Raw genomic sequence first — 23,962 nt, forward strand, 5'->3', positions numbered from 1 at the left:
ATTGAATAAGCTTCATATACTCTTAAGAAAATAATTTGAAGATTACTGTTGAGTAAGATGGGCTAGAAACCAACATGCTTTATACAGAAAATTTAAAACTCCAGATTTTGCGTAAATTCAAATTCAATTTTTAGCATAACATTTCACATCCAGGCTCTCCGACCTCGGAAGTGTGGAATAAGGTTATCAAATACACTTGGCATTAGCTAGTGTAAAGGGAAATTTGGATAACAACATTCCACCTAAGACTTGTATTTATCCATGTTTGTCGCAAGTGACAAAACAGCAGGTCGCTATGGTCATCAACGGCAGAGCTGGAATAATGAAGCTTATTCCTAAAAGCTGAACTCCATGCTGCGCTCAAAATTTCACCTCTTGATGGATTAGAATCTTTTCTTTTGGTAGGAAAACTGCATGACATCCTCTTCTCAGAACTCAAAGAAATTTCAATGGAAATTAAACAGAGGCCAAATATGAAAAAATATTTAGGAATATTTTAAATTGCTCTAAACCATAAACCACAGTAACTCCTTTGTTCTAGATTCACAACACAGTATTTTTAGTAGGAAAATTATTTCTACGCAGGCTTGAACTGAGGCTTTCCCCAAGGCAAGTGCAGACAGACAGTGACTGGAACTGAATGCTGAACCTTGAGCTGCATTACGCAGCAAACCACAGGGTACCGGGAGCACCTCTCGTCTCAGCATCTTTCCCCATACAGTCCTCCTAGGATTTCAGACCTATTCAGAATGTATTAAGGACTAGAGCCAAGCAAGGAAGATTCTTGAGAGTCATCTGGTTTTGAAGGAGGAAGAATCTTTACACAGTAGTCCTGTTTTTACTGGGCCCGAGTTACTCTATGTTGCATAAAATTTCTGATGTTGGTGCTGAAATTAGAACTGCGAAATCCTGAAAACCAGGGCCGCAGTGTGTCCTTAAGAACAGAGCGAAATATCAAAAGCTTTGCACCAAATTAAAGGTTTCAAGTACAAAGATGTAACAACAGAAGAGTTAATCTAGGCTAAATGAAAAAAACAAACAAAACAAACAAACAAACAAAAAAAACCCACCAACCTAAAGTGTATCCACAACCCAGGGGCTGGAAATTCTTCATTAAAATAAGAACTCCCCAGCCCTTGATAGTGGTTTGGCTTTCTTCCTTTTTGATCTTATGTGAAACAATTTATAACATCAAAATAGTGTTATATTTCAGAACGTTTTTTTTTTTTAAATTCTAATGCCAGCATTTGTCATAATTATAATTTGCTTTTCAAACAATCTTTGAGGAGAAAAGCACATTAAAATTATCATAATCAATCCACCAGAGGATTATTGTTGCACCGAAATATAAAAGAATTTAAGATGCACTGAGAATTTATTATCATATGAAACATTGAAGTGTTAAAGATATTAATCTGAACTTGGGTGTTCTTCCTTTGATTAGACACTATACATCAGTCTGACAGTCCTAAGACTTTCTAGTTAGACTGATAAATGAAATAAATTTTAAGTTACATTACTCAGTATGCCTGCTAGTTAATTCAGAAACAAAAATATTTCCTTATAAATTGTAAATTATGAACTACAGACATGTAAGCACAGTTCAGCTGTTTACAGTGTGCCTTGTATTATGAAATGGATTAAGAAATGTGTGCAAATTCCCTCCCAGCAGAAGGAAATTATGGGAGTTTTTCTTCTCAGCTGATGCTCCTCCTTCTAAGAAATATTTCAGTTCGAAGTGATCAAGACATTCAATATCCGAAGGAGCGCACTGATTGAAGCAGCAGTAGCATTCCTATGCTTACAGCCAGCCATACGTGGACCCCATATATGTCTCACCGAGTGACCACCCAGGACTTGCAAGTCCATGGTTATTCTGGAAAACTTTAAAACACACACCCAAGTGTGCTTTTCAGCACAGATGTAAAAAGACACGTACGCTGTTGCTCCATGTTGTCTCTATTATCAGATGACACAACACGAAACAATAGAAGAAAACTCTCTTGCTCACATGGCTCACTTTTAAGACAGCAGCATCCAGTATCATCTAGACCTCGATGACCCTCAAAACTGAATTGTTTGTCAGCAGCTTCATCTCTTGGTTTTTAGCGCTCAAGACCCCAACACAGCAAGAACAATCACATCTGTTTTCGAAGATGAAGAGTCCTTGCTAATTCTTCATTTATCCTTACTAAAAAACCTACCAAACTGAGCTTGATATTGTACATGGTTAAGCAAAAGGAGAGCATCAATCTTCCTAAGAGCTATACGCAAATGAAAACCACTTAATCCATTCCAAATTACTCAGACTGACCCTTGCAAAGCAGGCATTAAAGCACTCACGCCTAGGCACAAAGTATTTGTGCTGAGAAACGCAATCTTCCCCTTCCACGTCAATATAAGTTAATAAAAATATTTCAACAGCTTTCTCAGTATTTGTCAGTTTTCAAACATAGATTTAAATAACCACCCATCGAGAACTCACCTACACATAGACCAGTCACAGCAATAATAAATGAGAAACTGACTCTCTGAAGGAGATAGATTCTAGTACACAAGACGATGCTAATAAAACTAAGAGAAATAACTACAAATAGACATTATTTTCTCTTTTCATGAAAAGCTGATTACAATCCCTCTAAGAAATCAGCATGATCTACACAGGTTCCATCGTCCTATGCAACATACAGTGGAATTCCTGACTTGGACTCATAAAGTGGGCTTACGACCTGCTTGGCCACGGCATGGGGGCCAGAACTGAGCAGGCACAGAAGGTGTCTGTAGCTCTTGTGGAGTCACACACAGAACACGCGCTCAAAGTGCCAGCTTTCGAAGGCAAACGCACACTGTCACTGCAAGACCAGACACGTTACTTGTGTTTCCAACACATGATTCTACATATGATGCCATGCAATTTGTAACAGAACAAAGAAAAGCCAGAATCAGGTTACTTCAGAGAATACTTACTGACTTAAAAGGTTAATAAATTTACCACGTCAGTAACTAGGCAGGTTAGTGAACTCCGATGCTTCTTCCTTTCACTAACGGAACAGAGTAACATGCTGACAGAGTTGATAGAGAATACTTATTTTTACTCTTTTTTTAGGGATACTTCACATTGACTTTTACATGACCCAACAGAAAAGTGCAGTATGAAGTGAGGCATTCTTTCTCTAAGTAAGCTCTATCTGGCCCTCACAAATGCTTCAAAATAAAACACACACTTTAAATGAGAGTCTGGTGGCTTATTCCTGTGTTTAAATTAATGTGAAATACTGTTAGCTTTAAGAAGTATAAATACATTAAGAGAAAGCGTGCACATTTCCCTCTATTTCCACAAGAATGTTTTCCCTTATAGTTCACAATGTGTATGTACACACAGCATGTACAGATACACATGGAGTTTCAACATGCAAACTGCTATTGACTGGACCATCCTGTGCAAAGCACACAAAAAGCAGAATGACCAGTGCCTTGCTCTTAGATCTCTCAAGTCTTATTCCTAAAATACCCAGTCAACAATAGTATTTGATAGCACGGTTCAAAAGTACACCCAAGTAAAATAACCTTGTATTTCATTTTTAAATCAGCTACAAAAACATCTCGTTTGATTCCAAACAGACATAATGCTAAAGAGACAGCAGAGTACCCAACATGAATGTACGTCTAAATTGCGTTACTGGGAGTGCTGCTATTTTCTTAAACCAGACTGCAGCGTTACTGGAATATTTCTAAGATCAAGCAAATCATTCCCCTTATTTTCCTCTGTATCAGAATTCAGCTTAATCTTGAGCTTGATTCATGTATATACTACAGTTTAACGACATTTTTCTTTAAGTTAAAAGAACCATCTTCATTGAAGACTAGATCTATTTCAAATGCCATTTATGGCACTGAAATTCTCATGACTAAGTGCTTCCTGAGTTACAGCCTTGTTTCTTCAGCAAATATGGAGTTCTTCGCATCACAAAAGACAGCCAAGAGGACCTGATCAAGCTGTACTTTTAGCACATACCTACATGTACACAAAACCAGGCTCTTTTCAAGGCAGAGCAGGATGACACAGTCAATACCACACTGCATGATGGGACAAAACGTCTTTTGGTGGTGGTGTGTTTGGTTGGCTTTTTGTGACTGCACGCTCATCCATCAGCCTGCTGGATGACAATGCCCAAGCTCTTCACCTTACTGTGCTGTAAGTACTTACTTGCAGAATAAGGACAGGTACGCTGCCTTCTGTTGCAAAGCACTGGCAGATCAACTGCTACTGTCTCAAAAATGGGTCTCACCTAAGAAATAGTGTTTCCATGCTAAAATTTTCTCACATGTAGACATTTTCTTGTTATTACAACCCCTTAGCCTTCCTACTCCTGTAGCTACCTAATTGGAACTTAAACAAGATAAACACAGAACATCATATATACAGTCACAGAGTTCCATCTACCTCACTGCTATGTATAGAGTGATGGAGAAAGATTCCACAGAGCATTTCAAGAAATATTTGAAATATGTGGTTATGTGTACATTTGCAAACTCAGTTTTCCTTCTTCTGATACTGGAATCCTTATACTGCCAGAATAAAGTAGACAGTAACTGTAACATCAACTTGCACTAGCTCTGAACTTTTCTTACACTTACAGAAAAGGTGTTTACTGCCATCTTCAGAGGTGCCCGTTTGTCTTAACCTGCAACATGCTGTGCTGAACGGTCTGCATAGGGTCATTCTCAAACACGGAGGGAACCAACTGTCCTCTACTAAAGGTAAAATAGGTAAAGATAGGTAAAAGTCAAGATTCAGTTTTCAAGACAATAAAATTTTGAACTTATACATACAATAGCATCCTGCTCTGCAGAATCTTCTGACAGAAATTTAGTCTGCAAACTTGCCAAAAAGAAATTCTCAACACTTTGATTTTACATACACAGTATGAAATATTTCTGCTGCACTAAGAAGAAAAAAGTCATTCACCAGAGCCACTTAAGCCATACAAAGTAGAAATAAAATATTATGCAGGAAAGCACCACTCTTATCTCCCAGTTAGTATTTATACAAGGGTTACAGAGCGCAGCAGCTGCAGCAAAGTGGAGAACGAAGAATCCTTACTTAATTGCAAGCAGTATGTCTCTCAAGAAAAATCAACAAAATGTTTTTGTATTTGTTTTGTCACATCCTTTTTAAAGAAATGAAAAATGAGCTGCAAGTGACTAAGAAAATCAATCAAAGTAGAGGAAGGATGTCCTATTTTATTTTTAATAACTACTAATAAGCTCAAACATAAGAGCTTCCCCAGGTCTCCATGTGAGAACAGCAGAACCCTAATTGCTACAGGCAACTCTTCATTTACATTGGCAGCTAAGTGTGTATACACTAATGATACATATACTTATACACTACGTTTTATGCATTCCAATTAACAAATCAGCCTCCCCAATTTTCAAACGCTTTCATGTATTCTTACCACTTTTTCTGAACGCTCTTAGCAGAAGTTTGGTGCCCAGTAGGGTTGTCACCAACACAGGCACCAATAGCACAAGACGGGGTCGACGCAGCATCAAAAATTCAAGCAGACTTGGTTGAACAACAGCAACTGAAGGCAGTCGCCTGGGCAATTCCACAGCGACGCGCTCCAGGCTCGTGACAGCGCAGTCATGGCTCAAAGACGCACAAACCTGTTTCGGCAACAGTTCTTGCCGGAGCGAGAAATTAGTGACGAGGGCCAGGAAAAGAGACTCCTGTCATACAGAAACTGAGAAACTACATTGATTATGGATGAGAGCTACTGATCCATCATCTGCTGCACTTCTCACATAGGAGCTCATTTCAGGTGCCTGAAAAACTACAGGACGCTAAGTTTGGCTCACAGGCTCACAAGAGATTCTCCGAGCTTTTTGGCTAGGGGGAAAAAAAAAAAAAACCAATTAACATGACCTTTACTTCACAAGCTATTGTAGTTTGTGCCTATCTTGAATGCAAATAAATTGCATACAAGTAACTAATAATTTCCCAAATGATATCCAGATTTAACTGGAAAACAATTTTCTGCATATTTACTACAAATGTTATGTTTTTTTCCCAGCTGCATATTAGTCACAGACTCTAATCTAGCTCCAATTTCCAACCTTTCCAAAGTAGAATTCCATTTGTACTCAGGATTTCCATCTTAAGTCTACATATAGGATGTAAAAACAAGTATATAATGCATTCAGTTTTCTTTCTTTTTATACACTAGAAGTAAAAAATAGACTCCAACTTGGTCACCGTTAGAGATATACCCCTCTGGAGAGCACATTTCCTCTGTTTCTTGAATAACTGTGAATGTTTGTTCTCCCCTTGATACTCTCAATTTTTTCCAAGTCCTTTTACAGTCATTAGACTGCTTAATAGGGATATCAGCAACACTGATATCAAATGTCCTTCCTGCTACAATCATCTTCTCCCCTGCTTATTCGTTTAGCATCACTTGGGTCTTCTTGGCCAAAGTCCTACGCCAAATACTCCTGTGGAACTTTTAAGTCTTGTTCAGAAAGTACCTTCTAACCAAAGTAAGCCCCTTTCCACAACCAGTTTTCTTGTTTTCAGAAACAAAACAATTTCACTGGGCAGTAAGAAAACATTTGGTATCAGCACAGCTCACTAAACGGGTCAGTCGCTCTGCGTAACTGCACCACCCTTCTCATTTACCAAGTCCTTTGCTTTTGTCATCCATCACCTCCACCATAAACATGTTAGAATTATTTCCAGTTCAACAATGAAAACAGAGAGGTCCTCTGGTGGTCCTAGCAGACGATGATGTTTCCCCACAGACAGTTACTTCTGTGACATCTTAGTCAATTCTTAACACATCTAATAGGAGATAAAATACCAGAGTAGTTTCAGCTTTGCAAATTAGGAAATCAGGCGGTATTTAGGCTTCATGAAAATTTACGAAACAGTTTTTTAACCTTTAAATGATATTAGAATTGCTTTCCCTAAGTCGATGGTGTTCATTAAAATGCCGCCTTTGCAACATCAAATGCTGCTACTACCTCTAATACTCATTAGCTTAGAAAGGGCAGTCCTACCAAGAGCTTACAAAGTCAATACCTCAGACATGGCATCACCACACTTTTCAAAGCATGTCATTTTGCTGTCTCACGTGACACACTAGATGTTTCAAAACAGCTACGGTATCAGCCGTGACAAACACAAACCTTAGAAAAAAGTATCCATGTAATTCTTAAAAGTGATCCATAAACTCCTATTAAAAATACCTCCTTAATGATTTATCCGTTCATGTTCTAGAGAATGCTCTCCTCTAATAGAATTTTGAATTTATCATAGATCATTCTGTAGAGAGGCAATCATTTTCTAGGCTTCTCCTCTAGGCACAGAGCAAGCTCCGAGAACCCTAACCCAAATCAATATATATAAAGAACATTTTGAATACCACAGCCTTGGTTAGGACAATGTAAAGAAAATGAGACATAAAAGTTACAGCATACTTCTCAGAGCACAAACCTCAGAAAGGCAACACCATTCAGTACATCACTTCTGTGATATGATCCAGGCTACAACAGGGTTATTCCAGACATGGAGCTGATGCTACCCTAGTGCAAACCCAGAGTAAACAGTGCTGCTGTCTCTGGAGACACCTCCCCTCTTCTGCACATCCCTGTATCGGCCTGGCTATGTTCCAGGTACGACATACATGGTTCCAAGAGTATAGCACATAAACACAGGGAATAACGTGCAGCTTTACATCCCTTTGGATCTTCCCCACTAAACTTGTGTCTGAATCTTGCAATCTTTTAAATTACTTTGTTAAATTTTCACTTTTGTTATATCAAAAGAAGCTATCCATCATCACTTATTTTCTGCCACTCATTCCTGGTGTGAAAAGATCTTTTGTAAAGCTAAAATTTACTAAAAGGATTCATATATATACGGCACCCACATGATTCTTCAGAAACTTGACGTACTGTACAACCTGTGAACCCTTGTAATTACTCTGTACACGAAAGCACAATTTGACTGTACAAGCTAAACAGTTTTCTGCGCAATTCACTTGGAAAGTGGGGGAATTCTGACACCTTATGGCTGTTTCTGTATCTGACCAATGATAAGTCCTGAACATGCATGGCCCCAGCGTTAGCAGAAGCAAAACGCCCAGCTTACATGTTATTTGGATTCCTGTAAATCAACTGACACTCACGCAGTCTGCACAGAGCCCCCTGACACTCAAACAAAATTACCTCAGTGTCCTTTAGCAGAAGATCGGAGTTCATGATCCTTTGTGTTCACCTTCTTGATTCACCTGTCAGTGCCTTCGTTCATGAACAGCAGATTCACGGGCAGCAATGACAACCTGTGCCTTGTGTTAATTAGGACCTACCTCATCACAGCCATTCCAAACCACGTCAGCAGGGACGGCAAGCGCATCTATAGTGCAGGAGAACCAACCACATCTCTGCACAAGTTACAAGAAGCATCTCTCACTAGCTCTTGAAATAATCACTGAGCATCCTTTGCTTATAATAAAGTCAATTGTTAGCACATGACCAATGCTATAGGATTGCCAAGACTTACCAGTTTTCCACAACGACTACAGCAGTGCTTCAGTCTATACTTAGGATTCCAGCGTCCTTCTCCCTATCAAATTCGCCTGATCTCGCAGTGCTCCTCTGAAAACTTCTGAGACTTTTTTTCTCTCCCTTCAGTTAGTTGCACAATTACCTGAAGAAACGGGCAGTAATGAACAAAGGGTTAGTGTGACACACGGTCCATTGGCAGGACAGAGTCATGTAGCTGCACAGCTCCTCCCAGGAAAGCTGGCATACACTCAGTCTTGCTTTCAAAAAGGTTGAATTCGATTCACATGTTAAATAAATGCAAAAGAATGCATTTCACCTAACAAGGCGTGAATGAAGTCTTTCTTATGGTAAAGAAAAATAGATTAACCTCACAGCTTTTCAGAAGCCACGTCATCCTCACCGCTCCCATTTCATGGGGACAAAGGAATAAAAGCAGACTGTTTGCAAAGGCAATTACCTGCTCTGTGGATCATCAAAAAGCAAGCACTGAGGGAGTAAAAGACACTCTAAGGAAAAGCTAAAATCTAGGAAAAAAACTTTTTTAATGTCACAAGACATAGTTCATTTAGGCAAGTGTTTTGGGTTCTAAGGCTTCGCTAAAAGACACGAGTTGATAAGGGGGCATCCCAACAGACAGAAGTTAGGAAAAAAATACTTTCACCTAGATTTAAAGGTTAGGGGGGAACACTGTGACAATATTTAACTGGAAGGCCTCAGGGATTTACAACAGCCCATACTGAGAAATAGAAACAAAGTAAACCCCAAGAAATGCAAATCTCTGCTTACATAACCCTGCTAATGAAGTGGTAACTCCAGGTGCTAAGGCAGAAATGCAGCCGTGAGCTCATAACCAGCATAAATTAGCCTAAGGGCAGGTTCCCGAGAGAGGAGGTCTCCCCCACATGCCCTCCCTTGATTTAGCTCCAGCAATTGTGTGCTTGAGAAACGGCTGTTTGTAGACGTACAAAATATTCTATTTGCGTAGCAAGACAGGTTCTTTCCAACAGCATTTTCTTTTATGATGTAATTAACATCGACACCATGAGACTATAGCTTCCTAAAACGAACCAGAATTAACCAGGGAGTAGCTTTTTCCTGCAGCGAGCTAGGTTCAGACTTACTGCACACGTGACAACTCAGCACAAAACTTTCCAACTGGGAAACTCAGTGAAGGAAACCAGAGCTCATTTGATGCCAGGAAGGCACGTCAAACATAGTATTTTAGGGGAAAAATAATGGCACTTATTTAAGCGTACTTAAACCCAGTGCATTTATAGACTTCTCATTTCTGGTGCGGGTTAACGAACGGAACCAGACGATTGCAAACTGTGAGAAGCCCTTGTTGGTGAGGTGGATTATTATTATACTCTAGTCAGTTCGATTTCGACTATGGAATTGCAGGCGATATTCTTGTTAATAGAAAAGCCCACCCTTAGAGAGGACATATAAAGCCATTTACGGCTTCTTACAGGCAATAGCAGGTGATGGTATCTGAAAGCTTTTCAAGTTTTTAATAACTAAAGGCAAATATTGACATATCAATACCTAATGAAATAGGCAAAAAATATATTGAAATAATGAGCACTACTATAAACCAAAAGTAGTTATTTAATGTAATTTTATCACAAACAAGTTACAGAATAAATTTCAAAGGAATAAGAGAGTTGAATTCTCTTTCTCCATCAGTCTTTATTCTGTACCTTAATTCACATTAACATAGGCCACCTGCCCTTTCATATCCCTTTGGGATGTCTTTTAACAAGTTTGTGAATCATCTTAAATCCTGAATAATCAAAAAAGAGGATATTAAGCTACAACATAGAATCTACCTCTTTTTTTTTTACGTTTTTTCCCCAAGTCATGGCCACAAGCTTTATGTGATGGGGAAAAAAACTGACCTTTTCTTTCTACCTATCTCCTATCTTCAGCTATGTAAACACATCCCAGACTGTCAAATGACTGCCCGTGGTGTACAGAGGACACTGGCACACCAGAGGCCTTACAGAGTGCATAACACCCAGGACCTGGTGAGCAACTGAGGGAGAGGTGAGTTTGGCTGCAGCAAGAATCAAAGGTGACAGTGTTAGTAGGAAGAATAGAAAAATTTACTGATCTCATGGTGACTTTGGTCGATCTTCTGTCCATCTTTGCTGTGATACTAGTCCGTAGGTTATTCTCAAATGGAGGTTTTAGTGCTCAGCAAGCCACAAGGATCATGAGATCTTGACATGATCTCTGTCATTTCAAAAAAAAAATGTGTCTGATGGCACAGCACAGCTAAAGACATAAAGACATTTGCAGTCAGAAGGTGTATGTAAAACACTTTCCTAGACACTGAACAGCCTTTGTGGGAGAGGAAAGTGCAACGTGCTGGTAATTGCTTTCCAGACAAACAAAAAATGCCAGTGGCCCTATTTCACCAGAGCAGCTTAGTATTTTCCATATAGTCGCATGATGAGGGACAGTGGCTGTTTCCAGTTTTTGGCATTTTTCAGCCTAAGGTGGCTTTGCTGCCATCCTGCCAGATGAAATAAGTGTTCTGTTCTCTCCTCACAGGAGAGCAGACAGTCTCCTTGGAGCTACAGGTCTTGGGTTTGGCATGGCTGTTTTCCACAAGCACTCTCACCTCAGCTCTGTTCTAATAGATTTACCTTATCTATGTGTTCCTCCACATTCTTTATTTTGACAGGTTCTAAGATTCACGTCTGCCGATAACTGTATCCTCATAACACCTTTGTAATCTAAAAATGCCCTCTGTCTCCATGTCAGAAAGAAAGATGGGCTCCAGGCTGCACCAAAAATTTAAAAGCAGTGCTGGGAACTTAACTAAGAGCTTGCTCATAGTTGCTGTCCTGGTTCCAGCTCATAGTTGCTGTCCTGGGATGGGGGGTCCACAACTCTCCTTACGATTTGTACTTAGGGTTGAGGCCAAACTGGCCAATTAGTATTCCATATCATGCAGCGTCATGCCCAGTATGAAAGTGAGGGTCAACAGGAAAGAAGGGCCTTTGCTCTTCCAGGACTCTCACTCTCAGACTCTCAGAGTGCTTTCTCTGTCTCACTCTCTATTTACGGGCCTCTCACCAGTTCGGAATTGCGGTGTCGAGACTTATCTATTTTGGAATCATTAGTCTGGGTCAGGACGGGCCTCAGTCAAGGGGTGGTGAGCAGTTACACTGCGCATCACTTGTTTGTATATATTTATCATTGTACTTATCTGTATATTTTCATATATTAGTAGTAGTAGAACTACTTCTAGTAGAACTACCTTCTCTTATTTGCAGATATGGAGTATTCATCATCACAATTCATGCCTTGGGGCTGCTGGACAAAAAAATGCTTCTCACAAAGCCAGGTAGTCACTGTTGAAGGTGAGGCAGCACCTGTGCTGTCACTGGAGTCTCAGTGGGAGGGAAAATTCACATGGAAGGAAGGTCCCAAATTTGGAAAGTGTCATGGTAGGATGGGCACTGCCTCCATGTCTGGGTTTCCATGAAATTCAAGGGTATACAGAAGTAGACAGAAGATCCTTTGGGTGGTGCTGGTAATAATGAGATGTGAGCAATCATGAAAAGCTGCCATCCCCTCCTGCAGCAGCGGTCGACACTCACTGGATTGACATCTTCACAATCTCAGATATGATACGCCTTGAATACTTGTTTCAGTGAGCAAGTACATAAAAAGAAGAAACTGTATGATCTTTAAATACTTTTACTGGTGTTTTGTCCTATTACACAAAGCCGCATTTGTTTAAAAATTACATATGTGTGTGTGCTCTTTATTTAAGTATAATATGTTAAAGTTCTTTATCAGTCCTGCTATGCACTCATGGCGTACATCTTGCAAAACGTTGTGCCACTGAATGCAAACATGACATTTCACTGTGTGTAAAGATGTACTGAACACCCCTTGTTCAGGAGGAATAGTCCACTGAGCAGTGCAGTGGGATTCAGCCCGCCCAGTTGCTGTGTGCTCCCTAAGGACAGAAAGGGCAGCTGTTTAAGTGGTGCAAAGGAGTAGTGGGGGTCAGACAGCTCCTGTGGCTTTGCTTCAGTAGGATTTCCCTTTATCTTATACGACAGTTTACAGAATGGGAATGACTGCTCTGTAGAGATTTTTTCCTATATAGGGAAACAATTCAAGGAAGGATAGGAGGAATAAGAACCATTGTTATAGTTTTCTACAGGCCTAGATAATGAAAAGACCATCAAGACATAATTGCAAAATGACTGCTCCATATATGCAAATAAGAGAAGGATTGACATTTTTGGAGACAGTTGTGAGAAATTGCATGCTTGAAATAAACCCAGACATGTACTTGATCTCCTGTTCTGTAGACCCATGCCTCAAACACTGTTACAATTGATTAAAACTTGGCATTGTTGGTCTTCTGAGCATTTCTAAAGATTCAACAACAGCCAGGAAAAGAAGGAAAATAAAGAAAGTCTTGTAAAAGGGCACACCTCCATTCATCGCTGTCTCACATTCCCATCAGGGTGTAACACGCAAGACAGTCTCCAGGAGTTCTCATCACAATTACTGAGCTCAGCAATTGCGGAGAAGGGATTTGGAGAGGTACTGAGACGACTCAATATGAGTTAGCTGCAGGAAGTCTCGTTTATTGCGCAGTTCTTATTGCTTATATAGACAGTATTTGCCAATAATCCTGAGACCACACCTTTTCTACACCATTATTGGATGATACATACGCTTGTCATATTTAACAGCTTATTTCAAACAGGTACCCGCCTAGCGAAGCTCTGCTCTAAGCAAACACTACTCCCTTATCATACTGCATAGTTTTCTTATCCTTAACTTCAAGGGCATTCTGCCCTTGAGGCCTAACTTTAGAGCTCCAGTCTCTATTTACACAGGATTTTCTTCGTGCAGTCTCTTCAAGGATCTGCACTCCGACAAGCAATTAGGACAAATGAGAAGCGGAATCATTTCTAGCAGCCTTTCAGACTGTTAAAATTGAATAAAGGATGATGAACAAGTATATACACAGGATACAATTCAAACAGCCACATTCCATATGTCAAGGTCATAGTGAAAAATAATTGCATAGCTGTACAGAGCAATCTAGACATGTATAGAAGGAAATCAAAATATTCAAGACTCAGATAGCAAAAGACAACAACTGTTTCTTTATCAAAGAGAAAAAGAATATTAAGATTTTTTTTTTTAAGAGCCATTTGGTTGAAACAGGAATCTTCTGCAACCTAAGGAGTGGGAATGTATGTATAAAAGGGAAAGCAGGCGGTGATCTTCACATAGGCAGACCACAGTAGGCACCACTAACACTCCAAAATCATATCTACAGCAGTCTATCTCTATTAAAACTGCAAAATTAAAGGGGCAGGATGGAGATAAACTGTCTTCTGGTTCAGTTCTCTCCTACTGCATCTTAGACGGGATTTCCCATAAGAGATCTTGCAACTTCCAGAATGGAGATGGCACAAAACATTGCAGGTGTGTGGAACTGAGTTGTGCACAAATTGCACAGCAAGAAACTGGCTGCCGACACACTCGTTCCTCCCAGTGGCTCCCAGGAAGGAAGCCAGAAGTTGAACGGAGGCACTCGTGCTGGGCAAGGCATCATGATCATTGTCTGTACAGGCATGGCGGCAGAACACTTGCAAAGACTGCGTGGCTTGCAGCATGGGTACAGGCCATCCATATTGCAGAAATGCAGAAAACTGGTCAAGTGGCTGCGAGGGACCACAGCGTACAACTTTCTTGTCAAACAGGGAGGATTTACCTGATCTGCCCAGATTAAAGGCCAGATTACAGAATGCCCTGGCATGCAGACTTGACTCAAGTACACCAGAACTGGGATAACTGGCTGTTCCCATTACTCATTTTTTCCAATGCCAGCTACTGCCAGCTTCATCAGATGCTCTTGTTTTTGTGTCAGAAAAAGCTGCAAGTACGTGATCCCTAACCAACCTCTTTGTGGCCTCATGGTGCTGCAGTGGTCTAAGATGTCCACTAAAATTGTCTCTTTTTTACTCCCAACCATCCTTGCATCCTGGTATCCAGAGCCCTTTGCAAAGTTTGTTTAAAGCTTTACACTGTGGTGGAGGAGTTCCAAGTTAAAGTCTCAGAATCTCACAAAAGCAGTAAGAACTAACAGTTTTCTGATAGATTAACCTCTCCAGCAGCACTGAAGGTCTCCCTGGGTATACAACAGATGAGCTGTGGCGGTTCGACATTTGTATTAAAACATAATGAATAATGCTTCATAAGCTTTTCAGTCATTTTCAAAAGTCATTTGGTGAAATTTTCTGAAACGCTACTGAAACGATCAATTTGAGCTCTTCTAAAGCACAGGAGCAGCAGAACAGTGTCCTCAGTAGCAACTCGTTTGGTCTCACTCTGCAAACGCATGTGCTGTGGCACAGGTATCACAAGCAAAAAGTAGCTTCCCAATTTCCCTCCCTCCTGATTCACATTAGGAAAAGAATTAGACTTTGGGAAAGCACACAGTCTCCTGGAGACGAACTACCTCCAAATGAAATCAGAGGCCGCTTCTCATTCCTTCCCCGATCCTTGGAGCAAGCAATCAATACCTGCTGGAGCTGCCGGTGTGGGGGCCCCACAAGCACTCCCCCTTCTAGCCCAGCCAGCTGGTCCAAGGTTGGTTTCATCGCAGATCAGAGTTGTTGTGCAGAAAGCTACCAGTGAGAGCTGCCCTCCTTCCCTTGGGAGCTTCTTTTAAGCAGAGGCTTTCCTGCTTGGAGAGCCCTGTTGTAAAATTATCCCACAGGAAATAAAATCCCTGCTTTTGCTGTTCTCTCTGAAATTACTCCACATCAAACAAACCTTGCAGTGAAAATGTGATGAGCTTATTCTATCAAAATTCTAAACACAGAACTCTGTAAGGTTCTATGCTTACAGGTGCAGAAAAAGTGAAATAATTGTGTGCCTTATATTTACATCTCACTGTTGTTTACAAAACAATTCCTTCTTGTTTTATAGAATCACAGAACGGTTTGGGTTGGAAGGCATCTGTAAAGATCATCTAGTTCAACCTTCCTACCATGGGCAGGGACACCTTCCACTAGATCAGGTTGCTCAAAGCCCTGTCCAACTTGACCTTGAACACTTCCAATGTTGGGGCATCCACAACTTCTCTGAGCAACCTGTTCCAGTGCTTCACCACCCTCATCATAAAGAATTTCTTCCTTATAACGAATCTAAACCTGCCCTCTTTCATTTTAAAAGCATTGCCCCTTGTCCTGTCACTACAGGCGGTGGGAAAAGTCTCTCTGTCGTTCCTGTAAGTTCCCTTTATACATGGAAAGGCAAGGTCTCCCCAGAGCCTTCTCTTCTCCAGGCTGAACCTGGAGAAACTCCAATCAAACCCCAGCTCTCTCAGCCTTTCTTCGCAGGAGAGGTGTTCCAGCCCTCAGACCACTTTTGTGACCTTCCTCTGGACCTGCTCTAACAGGACAATGTCTGTCTTGTGTTGGGGACCAGAGTCTTGGACATGGTACTTCAGGTGGGGTCTTATTTCTGATTCCCTAAAAGATTCCTTTGTATCTGTTTTCCTAAAAATCTTTACAATAGTCCCCAGTTAAACGGGTCTTAGTTCTTAGGAGCTTCTGATATCAGAGCTATGGAAATATTCTAAATAGCTGCAAGTGTGTACCCAAATCCACGTTCAGCTGAGGCTGGAGTGGAGAATTAATTCACAGTGTGTGGGAGGATGGACGCCCCCCGTGCGGCAGGCAGATGCCTGCGTGCTACCCAGCAGCAGCCCTCAGCAGTGACCACGCTCTCACGAGAGATGCTGCCTGGGATTGCCAGAGCAGCACCTCTTTGTTAGCAACCGTCAACCCCTTCCCAACAGTCACGTTCTTCTGACCTGCAGGGGATGGAAAGTGCATTTGCTCTTACCGATGGCACCTCCTTCTTTCCCGTGCACTTACCGAGAGCAAAGCCCAACGCGTAAAGCTGGCGTAACGCCGCGCGCTGTCGAGGCCACGTGCCGGCTGATGTCTGCGCTCTCACCTGCAATATGGTGCTTACAGACCTGCTGCATTTCTGATGCCACCACATTTCTTCAAGTTACGTTCTTACTTTACTGTAATTAATTTGTTTGGCAGCTTTTGCATATTTAGAGCATCCAGAGAATAAATACAGCAATTAACATACTGTGTTTTTCATACGGAAAAGCTCCTGAATGGTTACTTTAAGTGAAAAACTCATGCAGCCCGAACAGCACTACCATAATGCTTGAGAAAGTAACTAATTGAGTTCACATTCTGAAGCAGTCGTTACGGTATATCTTGTTTAGACTGTAGCATTATGTAGGTTCTTCAGATTTAAGTTTGTTGCTCCTGTGTTTGTATCTCTGGAAGATATTATTGGTTAAACATAATTATTTTCTAATTCGAAGACATCGGAAAATGAAAAACCCAGCACTTGTCTCCAGAGTTGGTTCCAGTGCTTAATTGTGCTCGGCATTAAGTTCCCAAACAAATAAGGCGTACGGATTTGTGCGAGCCAAGCTGACAGTCTCTGAGCAGTTTGCGCTTTGCTTCCCAGCCTTGCTGACGCAGACCCAAGTGGCTGCATGCCATCCCTTCTAGGTGGTGCAGAATTTGGTCTCTATATGTGATATTGTTCCACTAGAGGTAATGCAAACCTACTCTGACTGACTTGTGGGTAAATTTAAGAAGCTATCACACTACTGCAAGTTTTCATGTTTGCAATATTCACCAGAACACAGTGTGGAAATAAATCAATAAAACATTCTCCTCACCTTGTTGGCAATCTGTTCTGCACTGAACTTCTGAATAGCTGCCCAAGAGCAACTAATCTGACACAAGATACTTGAGCATAAACAGCACACCTTCGAGATAGTCACAACTTGTTCTCACAGTACCGGTCAGAGAAAAAACAAAAGCTCATGCAAAATGAATTCCTCACTGGGAATGTCATTGAAGTGGAGTCTAGTCAGAACAAATGAAGGAATCTTAGTCTTTCACCCTATTCTGTTAACTGCAAATACATAACTAAGACTTTGTGCGGGGTGGCTTATGTAAATAAAACTGCTAATCCAGACTCAGTGCACTCCATAATCCTGTTAGAACTACCCAATTTTCTAGTACTTTAAATGTATACACTTTCAAAGGAATAGAGGAAATTCTTTGTGAGAATTACAGTTGAAGCTGGCACTAATATTTAATCTTAGGCTGAATATAACATTGCCCAGTGGGAAGCGTTTTTTCAGCCTGCATTACTTAATAGAACAAGTAACCATGTCTTTAATTAATCACTGTTGAGTTGTTACCTAACAGTTTCTCAGAGACATATTTATACTCTGCTTGTTACCCTGAAATTGTTATGCAAATTTCTCCATTCAAATGAGTAAAATTAGCACTAGCAGCACTATCTCCTACTAGTAGAAGGTTTAAACAGGATTTGTTGAGGCCACTTATGTTATATTTGATTCGGATTGACTTCTGTACTGACAGTCATGGCATGAGCATTTCACATTACAAGGAATTAATTTTTATTATACAAATTATTATCATACATAATGTACACAGATTATGCATAACATACATGTAAATAATGTGCATATTATAGAACATAATTACCATTATAATAATACAATGATGTTTATAACTGATTCAATAAATTATATATACTAATTATCATTATTTATTATACAAATACAGTTCAACCGTATGCTTCCTGGAGCTTTGCTGGGTGGGGGCTTACACTCAGCAGATCGAGTCCATAGTGAGCTCGATGACTTCTGGAGATCACTCCTGCCACTCTATGATACCTGTTTCTCGGGAATAACATTTTCCTGACGTTTAGGTCAAGAGAGATGACAGCAGTTGGGGTTTTTTTGGATCTGTATTTTGGTTTTTTCCTCCCTGCAATTCTCTAATCCCTTCATTTTCCTTTCAGATCATCCTGTGAGGCTTAGGGTGCCTCTATTTTGGCTACAACCTTATTACTCATTTCTAAACAAGGCTCAGAACTCATGACATGAGTTATCACTGTACAATAAATGAAGATACAATAAATGTATCTCAGATTTTCATTACTTGTTTTTATTTGCTTGGCTAGCTCCTATGTATTTCCAATTTCTGGTCTTCTCTTTTTGGTTCTACAAAACCAGATGTAATTCTAATAAGGCCTTTAGCCTGAAAACTGGTCCAAAATAGAGATGCTTACTTTGTAAATGACAAGGATTTATGGGCTATCCCAGGCAAATCATGCCTGACCAATTCGATTGCCTTCTATGCTGAGATGACTGGCTCTGTGGATGGGGGTTGAGCAGTGGACTTTTTTAGCTTTGATTTTAAAATTACATTTGACATAGTTTCCCATAAAATCCAGGTGGCCAAATTGGCAAGAAATGGATTTGATGGGTGGACTTCAGTGTGCGTGGAAAATTTGCTGACCTCGATTTTAGAAAGCAGAAGATTAGCAGAACAAAGTCCAGGTGGCAGATATTTATGAGTTGTGATCTCCAGGATCCTGGGTCCAATGCTGTTAAACCTCTTCATTAATGATCTGGATGGTGGGACAGAGCACACCTTCAGCTGTCTCATGGGTGGTCCTGCTGGAGTACCAAGCCTCAAGACAGCATAGGGCAGCTGGAGAGACACTACATGCTGAAACGAAGTCTTGATCTTGTATGTGGACTTCCCGCATTTAAGGTAAGGAAATGTAGAGGTGAAAGTGTAGCTAATTGAAACGAGGCAGAGGACTGAAGGTTTCATTAGGAAGATAACTTTTAGAAACTGTGTAAGTAAACAGCATGAAACAGGTAACTGAAAGGATTTTCTTGTTTTGTTTTTCAGCTTGTTGGTAGAGTCAATCCAACTACATCAAATTTACCCCCACAACAGAGGTCATTACAAGATCAGGTTTGGAAAAGAGCCTGGACAAGAAAGCATGAAGTTTCTTTAAAGTACAAGAGATTTAAAGTATACAAGGAATAAAGAGTGGGAAAGTCTTCGAAAGAAACTTAAACATGACTTACAGTAGAACATTCAGCTTTCAAAAATGAGGAAAGCACAAATTTATGGCCAGAACGGTGAGAAAAAAAGAACATTTCCAATTCCTCAACTGTAATAATCTAACGAGGATGGCACTGTGTCACCGTTTGTGGAGTTGTCGTCTGACTAATTACAATTCTGACCCCTTTTGGTAAGAAGCAGATACTACATGGGAAACTTTTACAGAAGGGGATACAGAAACATGATTTCAGGACCAGAATATCTGATTTTGATCAAATAAAAATGTCTGGTTTAAAATGTTGGGATGCAATTTTCCAGGGAGATGAGGGAAAAGTCCTGATCAACTACTGAACTGAGTGATCTACTGAAATTAAAGGTCTTTGCGTTACACTTCTCCGCTCTTTCTTCATACTCCTGACTGCTGATAGGGTGCACTGGTGCGCTCCAGGGCTAGTGCATGCAGCATTCTTCTTACATTAAATATGAGCTAGGAGAAAAGGTCTGCAGAGTGCTTTATTAAGAGCACACTAGGAGTATGCGAAGACTCTGACAGCAACCTAATAATATGTGACATAGCTTTGCTTTGAAGTAACATCTAGGGATCAGTTTGCACACTTCTGTGCCACAGTTTCACTATTTATTACTGCTGACTTTTACAAAATCTTGAAAGAGACATAGAATTACATGAACTAAGAAGCAGATTTGCCCTTCAGGTCTCAACAAAAAAAAAAAAAAAAAAAAAAAAAAAAAGAGTCAAACACAAATTTTGAAAGGAATAGTAAAAAAGTAAATTATGTAGTTAGGGATTAATACATTTTAAGTAGATGGCAAGTCAACAGCAAGCTACCAAAGCAACTGCATAGGACATCTGGCAAGATGGCACTAGCTCATTCTCACAGCAAGTGGCAGGCATACCTATAAACAGTCAGTAGCCTCTGAGTAAATCTACTTTGTGACTGACAGGGATCAGACACAGAAGGCAATCAAACATTAGAATTTCTTCTGTCAGTCACCTGGGGTTTTAAACGGTTTAACTTTGTGAGAATGTACATGTTCTGTAAACCACAGCCTTAATTTTAACAGGCACTAACAAATGTTTCAGCAGCTACTTTGTTTCACATGAATTTGTGAAGTTCTTTCATCTAAATATTAGAATTCACACAACGATCCAAATGCAAATGGCAGATTGTCAAATAAGTAAAGTGGCACATTTATCACTGATAGTACATTTTTGTTCCATTTTTGGGCTTCTGTGTCCTATCAGCCAACGTGCTCGGTGCCGGCGGGCTTTCGGCAGCGAACCGCCGAACGGCAGCGCCGGCGCCTCCCCCGCGGAAGCGGCGGGAGGTGGGGGGGGCAGAAGCGTCGCGGGGGGGGGGGGCACAGAAGCGGCGAGCGGGCGGCGCTCCCCCGGGGGAGGCAGCGGCGCTGCCGTTCGGCGGTTCGCTGCCATAAGCCCGCCGGCACCGAGCACGTGGGGCAGCGGCACCGCGCAAGCACTGCAGCACCGCACTGCCGTTACCGGCAGACGGCAACGCCGAGCACGGAGGCGCCTCCGCGGCGCCCACATGCAGTACCGCGACCGGTCCGCCAGGCGGCAGCAGTGAGCACCGCGTCAGTCTTTACTACTGCGCATGCGCGAGAGGGGCGATGCCAGTCTCTGCACTGCGCATGCGCGGCGGCGGCGGCTTCAGTCTCCACAGCAGCGGGCCAATCGCAGAGGCGTTTGCGGGGAAGGGGCGGTGCTATGCAGATGTCAGGAGCAGCGGGCCAATCGCAGAGGCGTTCGCGGGGGGGGGCGTGGCTATGCAGATGTCAGGAGCAGCGGGCCAATCGCAGAGGCGTTTGCGGGGAGGGGGCGTGGCTATGCAGATGTCAGGAGCAGCGGCCAATCGCAGAGGCGTTCGCGGGGGGGGCGTGGCTATGCAGATGTCCGGAGCAGCGGGCCAATCGCAGAGGCGTGGGTGGGCGGGACTTCTTGGAGGACTTTCGGCCCATAGAGAGTGAGTTCGGATGACTGACCGGGCACTTCCGTCGTGCCGGAGGACTGCCGGCCAATAGAGTGTGAGTCCGGAGGACTGAAGGGCGCTTCCGGGCCGCCCTGGGGCGCGGTAGGGGCCGGTACCGGAGCGCCGATGGCCGGTTTCGGTGCCGGGCGGAGAGGTCTGTGCTGTGGGAGGGCGGGAGCGTCTGTCCGTCGTTGAGAAGCCGCTTCGAGCAAGATGGCGGGGCTCGGGTGTCGGGAACGGCAGCGGCTGCGGGCGGCGGCTGCCGGTGCGGTGAGCGAGCAACCCCTCTGCCCCCCCCCGCCGCTTTTCTCCCCCCCGCCCCGCCGCTTCTGCCCCCCCCCCCGCCGCTTCTGCCCCCCGCCCCGCCGCTTCTGCCCCCCCCCCCGCCGCTTCTGCCCCCCCCCCGCCGCTTCTGCCCCCCCCCGCCGCTTCTGCCCCCCCCCGCCGCTTCTGCCCCCCCCCCGCCGCTTCTGCCCCCCCTCGCCGCTTCTGCCCCCCCCCCGCCGCTTCTGCCCCCCCCCGCCGCTTCTGCCCCCCCCCCGCCGCTTCTGCCCCCCCCCGCCGCTTCTGCCCCCCCCCGCCGCTTCTGCCCCCCCCCCCGCCGCTTCTGCCCCCCCCCGCCGCTTCTGCCCCCCCCCCGCCGCTTCTGCCCCCCCCGCCGCTTCTGCCCCCCCCCCGCCGCTTCTGCCCCCCCCCCGCCGCTTCTGCCCCCCCCCGCCGCTTCTGCCCCCCCCCGCCGCTTCTGCCCCCCCCCGCCGCTTCTGCCCCCCCCCGCCGCTTCTGCCCCCCCCCTGCTGCTTTCTGCCCCCCCCCGCCGCTTCTGCCCCCCCCCCGCCGCTTCTGCCCCCCCCTTCGCCGCTTCTGCCCCCCCCCCGCCGCTTCTGCCCCCCCCTCGCCGCTTCTGCCCCCCCCCCTCGCCGCTTCTGCCCCCCCCCCGCCGCTTCTGCCCCCCCCCCGCCGCTTCTGCCCCCCCCCCCGCCGCTTCTGCCCCCCCCCTCGCCGCTTCTGCCCCCCCCCCCGCCGCTTCTGCCCCCCCCCCCGCCGCTTCTGCCCCCCCCCTCGCCGCTTCTGCCCCCCCCTTCGCTGCTTCGCCCCCCCCCCCGACGCTTCTGCCCCCCCTCTCGCCGCTTCTCCCCGTTTTTTTTCTGTCTGTCACTTTGCTGTGCCTCCCTTGCCCTTTTTTTGCCTGGCTTTGCATCGCCTCGGCGTGCTCTCCGGCCTTGCTTTTCCCTCACAATCTGTGTCCTGCTCCTTCTCCTCTTTAGGATTTTCTCACCACGCAGAGTCCGTCGAGGAGCGACAAGTTGTTCACACGCAGAGGCGATGGCGGCTTCAGCGATGTTTGCGGGGCCTCCGTAGACGCGTGCGTACAGGTACGGAGGCTTAAGCTACGCTCCAAGATGGCTCCTTCTCTGCAGATTCGAATGCGGTTTGGCACCCGATGATCTGAAAACGTCGGCAAATCAAAATAGAGTAACCCTAATTTTTTTCTTTATCTTTTTCTAATTCATTATTAATTCATTTTTCTAATTCATTATTAATAATAATTTTTTCTAATTATTTGCCAGAGTGACTTATTTGCCACAGTGACTTATTTGCCAAAGTGACTTATTATTCTCTTAAGCTGAATTCTGATACACAGGAAAATAAGGGGAATTATTTTGCCCCCAAGTGACTTATTTGCCCCCAAGTGACTTATTTGCCCCCAAGTGACTTATTTGCCCCCAAGTGACCTATTTGCCCCAAGTGACTTATTTGCCCCAAAGTGACTTATTTGCCCCAAAGTGACTTATTTGCCCCAAAGTGACTTATTTGCCCCAAAGTGACTTATTTGCCCCAAAGTGACTTATTGTTATATTAAGCTGAATTCTGATACACCGGAAAATAAGGGGAATTATTTTGCCCCAAAGTGACTTATTTGCCCCAAAGTGACTTATTATTCTATTAAGCTGAATTCTGATACACAGGAAAATAAGGGGAATTATTTTGCCCCAGAAGTGACTTATTTGCCCCAGAAGTGACTTATATTAAGCTGAATTCTGATACGCAGGAAAATAAGGGGAATTATTTTGCCCCAAAGTGACTTCTTTGCCCCAAAGTGACTTATTATTATATTAAGCTGAACTCTGATATACCGGAAAATAAGGGGAATTATTTTGCCACAGTGACTTATTTGCCACAGTGACTTATTTGCCACAGTGACTTATTTGCCACAGTGACTTCTTATTATATTAAGCTGAATTCTGATACACAGGAAAATAAGGGGACTTATTTGCCCCCAAAGTGACTTATTTGCCCCCAAAGTGACTTATTTGCCCCAAAGTGACTTATTTGCCAAAGTGACTTATTATTCTATTAAGCTGAATTCTGATACACAGGAAAAAAGGGGAA

General features: G+C 43.2%; 1 protein-coding gene across 1 annotated transcript in view; it reads left to right on the top strand.

Moving 5' to 3' along the window:
• Positions 1-21,169, top strand: part of LOC147528472 (acrosin-like) — a 43,023-nt gene extending 21,854 nt beyond the window's left edge. The window contains exon 8 of the mRNA XM_086615184.1: positions 20,827-21,169. Within this exon, the coding sequence (XP_086471310.1) occupies positions 20,827-21,169 (343 nt within the window). The remainder of the gene's footprint in view (positions 1-20,826) is intronic.
• Positions 21,170-23,962: the final 2,793 nt, after the last annotated feature.

This window comes from Tauraco erythrolophus, chromosome 7, assembly GCF_009769465.1.
Source record: "Tauraco erythrolophus isolate bTauEry1 chromosome 7, bTauEry1.pri, whole genome shotgun sequence".
Taxonomy (NCBI): domain Eukaryota; kingdom Metazoa; phylum Chordata; class Aves; order Musophagiformes; family Musophagidae; genus Tauraco; species Tauraco erythrolophus.